The sequence below is a fragment of the Phoca vitulina genome, unplaced genomic scaffold (assembly GCF_004348235.1).
Source record: "Phoca vitulina isolate PV1807 unplaced genomic scaffold, GSC_HSeal_1.0 scaffold6, whole genome shotgun sequence".
NCBI classification, from domain to species: domain Eukaryota; kingdom Metazoa; phylum Chordata; class Mammalia; order Carnivora; family Phocidae; genus Phoca; species Phoca vitulina.
In genome coordinates this window covers 24,621,428-24,634,504 of record NW_022589709.1, presented here as the reverse complement: position 1 = coordinate 24,634,504, position 13,077 = coordinate 24,621,428, and the positions used below count along the sequence as shown (strand labels likewise).

Sequence of the window (13,077 nt, the reverse complement as noted above, 5' to 3'; positions counted from 1 at the left end):
AAGGAAGGAAGGAAGGAAGGAAGGAAGGAAGGAAGGAAGGAAGGAAGAGAGAAACGCTAAGGAGATGGAGCCACGGCACCTACCTTGGTGAGGTGAATGACTCCTTTAGAAGTAACTGAACAACCCATGAAGCCAACGTACTGAAGTTCAGGACAGTGTTCAGCAAATGCTTTCACCGACTGGTCTGTCACCTAGGGAAAGGACGTGAAGAACGTTATTCAAGGTGCTATTCCAGTCAGTTTAAGGATTTGGTCCTGCAAATTCCCTCTGCCCTATCTTGCATCATTAATATTTCCCTTTCCATCGGAGCATTTGAATCTGTCTACAAACATGCAGCAATATCCCCTCTGAGTTTTTTTAAGTTTATTTATTTAATCTCTACACCCAACGTGGGGCTCAAACTCACAACCCCAAGATCACAAGCCTCATGCTCTTGTTACTGAGCCAGCCAGGGACCCATCTCCTGCAGTTAAAAAATAGTCTCCCTTCATCTCACATCCCCTTTTCTCTATCACCCCATTTTTTTTTACTTCTTCATAGAAAACATTTCTTTTTTTTATTATTATTCTGTTATGTTAATCACCATACATTACATCATTAGTTTTTGATGTAGGGATCCATGATTCATTGTTTGCGTATAATGCCCAATGCTCCATTCAGTATTTCAAAGATGTCAACGTCTCTACCATAACTTCTTCCTATCCAATCTCTCTCAACATATAAATTTTCTACTGACATATAATTCTCATACTATAAAATTCACCCTTTCAAAGGGTACAGTTCGGTGGTTTTTAGCATATCCACAAGGTTGTGCAAACATCACCAATATCTAATTCCAGAACATGCTCATCACTCCCAAAGAAACCCCATGTCCATTAGCAGTCACTCGCCTACTCCACCCCTTGCCTTCAACCCCTGGCAACTTTCTGCCTCTAAGGATTTGCCAAGTCTGAACATTTTTTATAATGCAAATTATCTAATTGGTTCCTAAAATGCAACAAAGTTCTCTTTATAAGGTTTCTCCTTTCAAGTGTTTCTTCCAAGGAAATCCAATTTTGCCCCTCACGGCTTCAGATTCTTTTAATTTGGGTAGTGTGGTGATTAATTCTATGTGTCAACTTGACTATACCATGGGGTGCCCAAATATTTGATTAAACAGTATTCTTGGGTGTGTCTGTGAGGATATTTCTGATGAGATTACCATTTGAAATGGTAAACTGAGTAAAGCAGACTGTTCTCCCCAATGTGAGTGGGCCTCATCCAATCCATTTGAGGTCTGAATGGAACAAAAAAGTTGAGTAAGGGAGAATTTGCTCACTCCCTCTCTCTCTCTCTTGCTCTTTCTCTCTCTATCTGGCTATCTTCAAGCTGAGACAGCAGTCTCCTACCTTCAGACTCAGACTTGGACTGGAACTTACACTGTTGGCTCTACTGGTTCTTAGGCCTTTAGACTCCGATCAGAACTCTATCATCAGCTTTTCTGTGTCTCCAGATTTGCAGCCTCAGATTTTGGAACTTCTTGGCTTCCATAAACGTGTGAGCCAATTCCTTACAATAATCTCTTTATAGAAACACACACACCCTCATACATATTCTGTTTCTCGAGAGAACCCTGACTAATGTAATACATATTAGAATCCCCTGAGGAGTTTATTAAAACTTCAGAACCAAAAAGGGTGAGGCCAAAGAATCTGTATTTTTAAAAAGCTCTTGAGTGACTCGTAGGCGTGTGAAAAGTGTTGCAAAGAAGTTACCTTGACAGCTTTTGACACTTCTACCTGACCCTGCTTTAAACAAAGGGCAGAGTGAAATTGCTTTTTTGTCTCCCCCCAACCTCTGGAAAATTTCAATGTATAAAATTATCCTCTTGTAATTGTGCTAAAATTTTCTTCACTATTCCACAAAGCGGTAATTTATAAAAGAAGGTCCAAATATTCTCTACCACAGGCTTAATTTCAGATTCACTTTCCTCGCAGTCAAGATGAAATCAACAAGTTAAACACCTTTGTTAGTTTTTCAAACAGCAGAGACAAATCTCCTTTGCATTAGCTTTATTATGGGTGACTCTTTGTATCTTCCTTATCTATTCTGAATAGATATTGGAAAATAAAGGTATGTGGGTAGCATTAATTCTAAAACAATCACAAGAACATTTTCCTAAAATAATGAAACCAACAGCATCCATGGTACATCTGATAAAAGATTAATTCTGCTCAAAAGTAAAGTATGCTTTAGCATATTAAGACTAAGGGTGCCATTGATAAATTAAAAATGGGCTTTCCTGACACTCAGCTTTCTAAAAACATTATGTTAACAAAGAATATTGCAGGCACTAAAATCACCTGAAACCCCAATGGAAACCAATTTCTACTTATTTAAAAAGGGGGTGGGGGCTAACAGAGGTTAAATACATGTGGTCAGTTTGTTAAATACCCTGCCCAATCTCACTCTAACATCTAGCCTTTCCTGCATCCGTCGTCAAGGAAGGAAGAGGAACTCAGATAAGGATTAAGGACACAAGAAAGCTCAGGTACAAGGTGTTAAATCTTTCACAGAGAAGAAAAAAGGGTATTAAAAATTTGGTTTGCGGGTCTCTCTCGTTCAGCTCAAGCAATCAAAGTAAGAGAGCTCAGAGGAGCCTTCAGCACCAACCTAAGTCAAGCAAGACCGAGTAAGTCCTTGGGGGACAGAAACATTAGTAGGCTTGGGGGTGTTTTAGAAGACTAATAAAAGGGCCTTGAAGATTTGGGTGGGGTCTGGTTCCATTCCCAAGGATAGGAAATCAGTTAGAAATTGGAGGCTAAACGTCTGGCAAAAACAAGAGGCAGGTACTGGTGAGTGTCAGCTTCTCTGAGACCCTGCAGCTTGACTGCCTCTTTTCAAATCCCAGGTGGGCCACTTATTAGCTGTGTGATTTTAAGCAAGTCATTTCATCTCTCTATACTTTGTTCCTTCTATACAACAGAGAAGATACTAGTACCTAGCTCACAGGGTAAAATATGAGGGTAGATAATGCATGTAAAATGTTTTGAACAGTGCAAGGTACATTGTAATTGCTCAATGCATTTTAGCTATTATCATCATAATCATTGCATGTTCTCCTTTCTTCTGTATTCTAATTCTTAGCCAGGACTAAGGGGTTGCCATGTGTAAGAAAATAATTCAAAAAAAAGTGTAGTCAAAGTGTGCTAGCTTACTCACCTACTTATTCCAAGAGATTCTGATCATAATTTGGGGGCTCTAGGTTATGGGCTAAACTGTGGGATGAGAGTGAGGAAGACATAGGTAGAAGTTTATTATTGATCCACTATGGTAAAAAGAATCCCATTTTGTTACGGTTCTCAGCCTGACTGCACATCAGAATCACCTGAAGAGCTTCCCAATTTAATTTCTGGCAGAGAGCTGCATCAATTTTATTCTAAAAGCTCCCCAAGACAGTCTAATGTGCATGCAGCCTGGGTTATGAACAAGTGCCAAGGCCTTTCATTCGAAGTGCAGCCCTCAAACCAACAGCATTGGCATCACTTGGAACTTGTTAGAAATGCAAAATCTCAGACCCCACCACAGACCTACTGAATCCTAATCTGCATTTTAATAAGATCCCCAGATGATTTTTTTTTCCAATCTATTTATTTATAAGTAATCTCTATACCCAATATGGGGCTCAAATGCACAACCCTAAGATCAAGAGTCTCATGCTTTATGGACTGAGCCAGCCAGGCACCCCCTCAGGTGATTCTTATGCACCAGAAGCTTGAGAAATACTGCTGAAGGGACAAGGGATTATGTCATCTTCTTGGGGATAGAAGAAGCAAAAACTGGGTAGCTATCTCATAACCCAAGTGCTATGGACAATTTTTTAAACAGCTTGATTGAGTTATAATTTATATACTATAAAATTCACCCATTTGAAGGCATAATTCATTGAGTTTTATTAACTTATACAGCTGTGCAACCATCACCACAATCCAGTTTTAGAGTGCTTCCATTGCACCACCCCCAAAATTCTCTTTATCCTTTTGCCCATATGCAGTCAAACACAGCTCCCGCCCCAGGGAACCAGTGACCTGCTTTCCATCACTGTACTTTTGCTTTTTCTAGAAATTCCATATAAAAATAATTATACCATAAGCAGTCTTTTGTTTCTAGCTTCTTTCACTAGCATAATGTTTTGGAGGTTCATCCTTGCTGCTACATGTATCAGTTGTTGGCTCATTTTCTTGCTGAGCAGAATTCCATTATATAGTGACAATACCTTTTATCTGTTCACCAGACGATAAATATTTGGATTGTCTCCAGTTTGGGCTTTGATAAAGAATGCTGCTGTGATCATCCACATACAATACTTTGTATGGACATACATTTTCATTTCTCTTGGATAAATATCTAGAAGAATTTCTGAGTCATGTTTCATTTTTTACACATTTTAAAAACTGGGTTGTCTTATTAAGTTGTAAGAGCTCTTTATATACTCTGGATACAAAGTCCTTTATCAGATATTTGTTTCATAAATATTTTTTTCCATTCTGTGCCTTGTCTTTTCATTTTCTTAATGGTGGTCTTAGCTCTAACATTTAGGTCTACGGTGCTCTAGGAGTTAATTTGTGTGAATAGTGCAAAGTGTTCATTTTTCTGCATACAAACATCCAATTGTCCTATCACCATTTGTTTAAAAAACCATATACTATGGAGTAATGCTAAAAAGCTCCAACTTGGGGGATGCCTGGGTGGCTCAGTCTGTTCAGTCTCACGGTCGTGAATTCAAGACCCACGTTGCGCTCCACACTGGGCATGGAGCCTGCTTGGGGGAAAAAAAAACCCAAAACAAACAAAACAAAACAAAACTAGACTCCAACCTGGAATGGTTGGCCTTGAAGGATAATATATACTCAAAGACTGGGAAAACCAGGCAGCAGACAGGAACTGGTAGGCAAACAGAAATGTAGCTCAGGTTTTGGAAAGAAACATCATAAAAGAAGGGGAGGATGAGATCAGCTTGCAAAGCAAATTTTGATCTTTTAGTCAAAGCTGTGATGGAGAGAAAAAGGAAGATGAACTCAGATTCAATAGTGTTATCTCCTCACATCGCAGAGGTAGAGAAGGACCATATCCCTAAATTGGTATTCTAAAAGCTACACTTTTACTCCTGCATAAAGAGGATGCAGGTGCATTTAGTGTTACGATGAGAAAAGCACTGGTGGTAAGGAATGTCGGTTGTGTCCTCAGAGTGGAGAGAACCATGAAAAGCCTAAATAACACAAACATGCACAAAGGTTCTAGTACAGCTTCGGTTTGTGAATCTTAAGGGGGCCTTCTCCAGTGGCTAACCTAGAAGCAAATGAAAACCAGTAATTCAGGGAGCAAAGGGAAAAAGGAAGAGGATGCTGTTTCTCATAAACTCTTGGGAGCTGCACTCATCAGATATCTTTCTTTTGAGATCTAACATGGGGACAAGAGAGAAACATCTCCAGGAGGTAGAAATAATAGACCTAAAAAATTCTGATATAGGGGAGAAGTGTAATAGTCACTGTGGTGGAGATGGCCATATATGACTAAAAAACTCTTGACTGGAAGAGAAAGAGCAGAAGATGAGCAGTACAGGGTCACTAATTTTGCTTGGAAAGTAGCTGTTTATAAATGTGATTTTGGACTGTGTATTCAGTCTCTGCACACAGCTCGTACTCAGTAAAGATTTGGGGTCCTCGCAGCCAGAGTTGAAGAGGAGTAGGTGATAAAACAGCTAGAAAATAAAAATGCCTACTTTATCTAGGCCTTACCCTATGCCAAGCTAAGTCCTCTCTCTGCATCATCTGGAATCTTCATTACAGCTGTAAGAGGTATCCTTACTTCCATTTCATAGGTGACTAACATAAGCCTATTAGAGACTGACTTCCCTGAAATTACACAACTACAAGGTGGCAAAAAAAAGTGGGGCTTAAACTTCAATCTTTTAGGTTTTAAAACACATGTTCTTTACCTTATACAAACTAGGTTGTGATTCATTTCATGGTGCTAATCTCACTCAAATGCAAGAGCAAATTCAAGGCCTTCCCTTCAGGGCCAAAGAAGTAGAGTGGCAGGGATCAAGGCACAATGGGTGAAGTGCTAGGGTGAAGGGTGAAGAGAAAGGCTACCCTTGATTACTTTTTTCATCTCTGCAGGTAGGAGAGGTGTGATGCCACCACTGTGATAGTCTTGTATATTCTGAGAACCCTCCCAAAAGAGGGACACATAGGAGAGGGTTGGAGTAATCTAATTCAGAACTGTTAAAGAAGCAGGATTAATAGTAGTGAATTACAAAGCCACAGAAGTAGAAACTGGTAATCCAAGAAAATGCCCTCATCTAGAAAGGATTAGAATAAAAAAAAAAAGTAAGGATGGGAGAAGCTTTTACATAAATTTCAGGATTCTAAATGAAGAGATGCAATTTTATTCTTATTTTAACACTTAAATGTTTCCTTGGAATGTGGGAGGAGAGATCTGTCTTTATCAGATACCTGGGAATGAAAGGAATTTGTAGTACTAATTCTAAAAAGGTAGAGCACCCTTTGGACATGGCTATACTGCTGGCATTATAGAATGTACATGAGTGTACTAATATAAAACTATTTCTTGACCTTGCTCAAAAAACTTAAAAAAATATTTCACCCAAACCTAGTAATCCAGGACCTAGAGATACATACTTTTAATAAGTTTTCTTAATGATTCTTACAGAATCAATCCAGAAACAGTCCTATTTTGGGGGTCTTTTTTAAGTTTTTATTTAAAATCCAGTTAGTTAACATACAGTGTAATAAGAGTTTCAGGTGTACAGTTTAGTGACTCAACACTTCCATACATCACCTGGTGCTCATCACAAGTGCTCTCCTTATTCCGCATCCCCTATTTAACCCATCCTCCCACCCACCTCCCCTCTGGTAACCATCGGTTTATTCTCTGTAGTTAAGAGTCTGTTTCTTGGTTTGCCTCTCTCTTTTTTTTCCACCTCGATCATTTGTTTTGTTTCTTAAATTCATATTTGGTCTCCCCATCTATCCCATTTACTACTCTACCCCCAGTGCTGGGCACAGGACCTGGCATACCACAGAAGCCCCAAAAATAAAAACGAATGAATACCTGAAGTACTGTTTTGATGCACGTTAATGGCTTGTTGGTTCAGTACTGAAAAACAACAAATCCTTCTAATGCCAAGAAAATGTGAATTGTTTATCTTATTTGTTCCAAGCGTCAAAGAATGAGACAAATGGCTTCATGAAGCTAAGGATGGGATTTTCAAAGAAAATCTGGAGTGGACAGGAAAACTACAGTGGGGAAATTAGCGGCATCCCTGGTAAATCCCACTCAAGACCTCAGAACCCATTCAAGGCTTTCTAACTCAGGGAAAAAGAGCAACAGGGATCAAGGGCATCACGAGTCTACTTCCTAGGGAATTTTTCAGGAGGAATGCTAACCTTTGATTATTTTTTTCATCTCTTACAGCCAAAGTGGTCAGTGGGCCTGTGGGGTGCCCTCATCTTCTGAATGCAAAACAGAGCCAGCATAAAGCAATCTGCTTAGGTTGGGTTCTAACTGAGCATTATAACCGAAGGGCAAAACATTTCCATGTGTTCCAGTTTAGTAAGATTCACCAGACAAGAAAAGCCATATGGATGCCAGGCAGGAGCCAGGTGGAATAGAGTTTGGTTGTTTGAGGAACCATTTGGGAGTGACCATTTGAATGGATTATGGGTTTAAGAAAGCAGAAGAGAAGTGACCCCAGTAGTAAATGACTACCCCAGTCTACTAAATCAGCACTATCTTTAAAAATAAAAAAGTCATGTTTATAGAGTATTTAATGAAGGGCTTATTTCATTCACAGTTGCTCAGTTTCTTAAATCCCTTTTTTTTTTTTTTTAAGATTTTATTTATTTATTTGAGAGAGAGAGCATGAGAGGAGGGCAGGTCACCTCATGTTAAGTACTAACACAGTATGAAGATAAGGCACAGTCCCTGCCTCTAAGAGCAGAAGCTAAAGGCTGTATAGGAACAGGTCTGGCTCCCACAATTACTAGAGAGATTCCTGGGAATATTTCAGTCTGTACATTGCATCCCAATTTAGTTCAGTTCAGTTTCCCAAGGCCTTCTGACTAGATCTGAAAACCAAGGTTGAAGACGTAACCAGATTATGAAGGGCTGAAAGCCAGGCAGAATGGTTTTGACTTGATAATGGAGGAATCTGTTTTATTGGTAATATAAGAAATGTAGAGCTAAAATATACTGCAGGCCCATGACTAATGGAGCCATTCATTAAAGGCTCTAAGAGAAGGGTGATGAAGGGAAAGTTGTACAGCAAAGTCCAGCAGGTATACACAGGACCAGCCAAATGGATAGTTTGGCCTCAAAGAAGCTGGACAGAAGACTGTGGCCACAGCAGAGTCCATGTCGCCTTGGTGAGGCACAGCCACACGCCAGAATCAGTGAGCACCCACACCTGACAACTGACAGTGAGTACGCCAAGTACTGCGATGGTGAAAATCCCAAATGGAATAACTTTTATTTAAATACCCAGTAAATACACATTATACGTATAGGATCTTTAAAAATGGAACACAATAAAAATTTCTCCATTTGTTCATCAAATCTTGAAGATCTACAAAAGATCTTTCATTTTCATTTTCATCTTCCTTTGCTTTTCTGTATATCTTTCACAATTAGTGGACTAGAAAGCCTTCTGTGAAACAATATTGCAAAAAAACACCAAAAAAATGGCAATTGTACATAACAGGAAATAATTATGGAGACAAAACAGTATAGATTTGCTTTATAAGTCATTTCAGTTAAGACCTTCACCACGGTGCTCTTCATTTAATAAAAATTTCATACCTTTAATAGATTTTTAAAAGAAATCTAAAGGCAGCTTATTTAAACATCATTTTCTTTTAAACCATGATCAGACAACAATATTTACTGAGCCCATGCTATATGCCACATACACTGTACCACACAACAATTAAGATCTACAGACTGCCTTCATGGAGTTTATCAACAATTTAGTGAGGAGGACAAATGTTTAACATTTGATGCAAATGTGATCACTATATTAATACAGTCACTGAATTATTACATTCTATATATGCCATTCTTACGTAGTTCACATGGAAAGGAACCAAAAATATGACTAAAAATTACACTTAATTATTACAAATAAGATTTCCTCCAAACATCTGAAGCTAAGTCTTAATTAGATGCCTGATATCTTTTCAGTAGAGAGATATAATAAATACTGATTTTATATATCATGAGAAAAACAAGGATTATTCAAGACCTCATATTTGCTAATACAACCCTGACTTTAAATTAGCATGATATAATTATTTCATTAAGTAAATCAGAAGCACAAAGCACTGAAATTTAGTTTTTAGCTTTTTTATTATTGAAGTATAGTTGACATACAATGTTATATCAGTTTCAAGTGTACAACATAGTGATTCAACAATTCTATATATCCAATGCTCACCATGATAAATGTAGTCCTGTCACCTACCACATTATAACAATATTATTACTATAATAACTGGAAGTTTGTACCTCTTAATTCTCTTAATCCCCTTCATCTATTTCGCCCGTCCCCCTACCCACCTCTCCTCTGTTAGCTTTTTATTATAGAATATTTCAAAAATATACAATAGAAGACAAACTAGTAAAATAAACCTCCATTTGCCAATCATTTAGTTTCAATAATTGCTAATTCATGGCCAACCTTGTTTCATCAATAACCCCATCCACTTATAAAACATCACATTTATCAGCAAATATTTAGTATATCTCTAAAAGATAAGGCTCTTTTAAAAATCATAGCCATGATGTCATTATCATTTCAGCAAAAATGTTCATGTAAGACTTAATATGAACTATGTATAGTTTTTATGGAGATAATAATCCAACAGAGTGCTTTAAAAATCTCATTAAGATTTTACCATAATTTTATAAAAACTGACCCTTTGTCAACAAGGGCATTGAAATTCGTAACTAATCATTTTCTAAAAGTCTAGAATTCCATTAGCGTCCAATAAGAATCTGATCATTTGATGGCTTATTTGACCTTCCCTGATTTTTGCTCATTCTATCTTGCTTAATGTTAGTCTGGGTTTGGAAAAGTCAGATTGGCTGATAAAAAGAGATTTATAAATTATGCATTAAAAGTATTGTGAAAGGGAAAGACATTGGTCCAGAACTAAGGGCACAGATATTTGTCCCTATTAAAAAGATCTATGATAGGCTGGGTGTAACTTAACCACTTCCTTGTAATTTGCTGACCAAGTTTCTTTGACTAATAATGCTTTAGTTTATTGAAATTCAATATTTGGATAATCTAAATGAAACAGAAGAATTAGTCTATTCTGCATCTGCTCATCCTTTAATTAACGGAAGGGTGAATCTAAAAGCAATCTCCTAATGTAACAATCATAGATGTATTTAGCAATAATATTTATAAAGTATTTTCTAGTACACATACACATTTGTACACTCAGTGAGATAAATGGGCAGGTATGGTTTCTATTTTACTAATGAAGAAGTAGATAAGTTAAAGTAGCTTGCCCAAGGTTACATATGAGCCCCATACTCTTTTCATTACAACAAAATCAATAATATACTCAAAATAAAACCAAAGAATCTATTTAAGCACTAAATCTGGGATCAATTAAGTAATAAGTACACATAATTGAAAACAAAGTAGTTGTTTCATACACATACAATTAATTCTTTGGTCCTATCACCAAAAAAAAGTTTCCGTTCTCTGAAAGTAAAGTCTTTCCATTCTGTCAAACTTTATTTCATTTCTAAATAAATCCTTTAAATTAACAGATATGGTTAGTTTGAGGATTCATTTCAAAGAGCATAAAAGAGAAATTCACAAGAGTATGATTGAAGACTAAATTAAATCCATCAGAAAGATCACTTATGAAAATTTCATTATGCATATGTGTATCGTGTTATGTAAGAAAATAGGAAAAAATAGAAGTAATACATATAACTTGAATTCTGAATCATCTAACCTTGAATGAAGTTTCATCATAAAGGGTGAAATGAAATTAAGTCCCAGAGGGCTAACACACAAAGAAGAGTGGAAGAATTCTGAATAGCAGAAAAGCTAGTTAGTATTTCAAAAAGCGTGCTAAAATTCACAAAGGGAAAAGCCAGCCATAATAAAAGTAATTTTACTTAGATTTCCAAACTTTCTCTGGTTCTTTCTTTACCTATGTAACTAGGCATCCTCTGCTTCCTTCCCCAACCTCTGCCAGAATCCCTCTTTCTCTGCAAGCCATTTGTTTTCCTCTCCCCTTTCCATCTGTCACTTCACCTCAACTCAACTCCTTTCTCTGGGTCTTGCCTTTCCTTGTCCTCATGTTTCTCCTGAATCTTTTATGCCCACTGTTGTACCGTTTCTTAAGTGGCTGGTCATAATATGGAATGAAAGCATTTTAAACACAATTTTTTTTTTAAAGATATTTATTTGACAGAGAGAGACACAGCGAGAGAGGGAACACAAGCAGGGGGAGTGGGAGAGGGAGAAGCAGGCTTCCCGCCCAACAGGGAGCCCGATGTGGGGCTCGATCCCAGGACCCTGGGACCATGACCTGAGCTGAAGGCAGACGCTTAACGACTGAGCCACCCAGGCGCCCCTTAAACACAATTTTTTAAAAGATTTTGTCAGAGAGAGAGAGCGCGCACAAGCAGGGGGAGCAGCAGGCAGAGGGAGAAGCAGGCTCTCTGCTGAGCAGGGAGCCCGATGCGGGACTTGATCCCAGGACCCTGGGAACATGACCTGAGCTGAAGGCAGACGCTTAACTGACTGAGCCAACCAGGCATCCCTTAAACGCAGTTACTGTATTAATTTCAAATCAGTGATATTAAACTTTTTATTTATCTCAAATAGAAACATCAGATTATATGGCTGTCTAAGAAATCACTGAACTCAGACTGCCTAGGTTGCAATCCACCTCCACCTCTTCCTGGCTGTGTCACTTTAAGGAAGTTATTTATTATCTAAAAAGTGTGAAAATAAGATATGAACCTAATGGAATTCTTGTGAGCATTCCAAGAGAATCAATGTGCTAAGCACCTACCATGCAAAGTGCTCAAAAAACGATAGCCACTACTCAGTGTATACATTTCCTTTCCCCAATTCCATGAAGCTGGAACATTATTGTACTAAGTTAATTTTTACTCTTATCATTATACTTGATAGAAATAGATTAGCACTTAATGAAAATCTCTGTTGTAGTATGTCCCACCGGCCACCACCAAGTCATTGTAAATGGAAATAACAATTCATAAACTGTTCTACTCTATACATGTTCACCAGGCTGAAGTTATGTATGGCGGGGGGGGGGGGGGGGAGAACACAAGTTAAATGAGACTTCTGGTTGGTAAAATATCAGTAACAAGTTTAACAAGCACACAACAGGTTCACCTGTATTTTGCAATATATTTTAAGTAACAGGTAATAAAAGGAAATAACCCAAATAATTTTATTTTGTTAGGGTACATTGATTCTATTATTAATGTTTGAACTTGACAAATTATTTTACTCTAAGCACTTAGATATGACAGCACATTCCTATTGTTAAAGGCTTTGTAAGGCATAACAAAGTATATACACCCAAAATTAGGCTTTGTAATGCTTTTAAATATACATGGTGTTGGGTAATAAGTAGAATAGCGAAGTTTTTTATCTGTAATTATAAGGAAGGTTTCTACAAAGGTGTTTTAACTCATGAATATGAGTGGATTTCATTTAAATGTATAATATTCTATAGCAACAAAGAACACCCCCCCCGCCTCGGGAGGCTAATGTGTAATATGCAAAAAGAAAATGCACAGAAGCAAGAGCACAACCTTCAAAAAGTCACTTGTGTTTATGAAAATATTTCAGATTAGGCTTTAATATTTTAACAGGAGAAAATGCTTCCCAGGATGAATAAAATCTAACCAAGGTATAAAGCCCTAACAATCTGTGTTTTAATCATAAATGAAAGACAATAATCACTTGTTGAAAAAAAAGAGTACAAACATCTAATGTATGAATATAGAACA

The 13,077-nt window shown here is 37.5% G+C and overlaps 1 protein-coding gene across 1 annotated transcript in view; it reads right to left on the bottom strand.

The window, feature by feature from the left end:
• Nucleotides 1-13,077, bottom strand: part of FBXL17 (F-box and leucine rich repeat protein 17) — a 512,446-nt gene that overhangs the window by 349,882 nt on the left and 149,487 nt on the right. Inside the window, 1 exon segment of the mRNA XM_032403887.1 lies at nt 84-191. Within this exon segment, the coding sequence (XP_032259778.1) occupies nt 84-191 (108 nt within the window).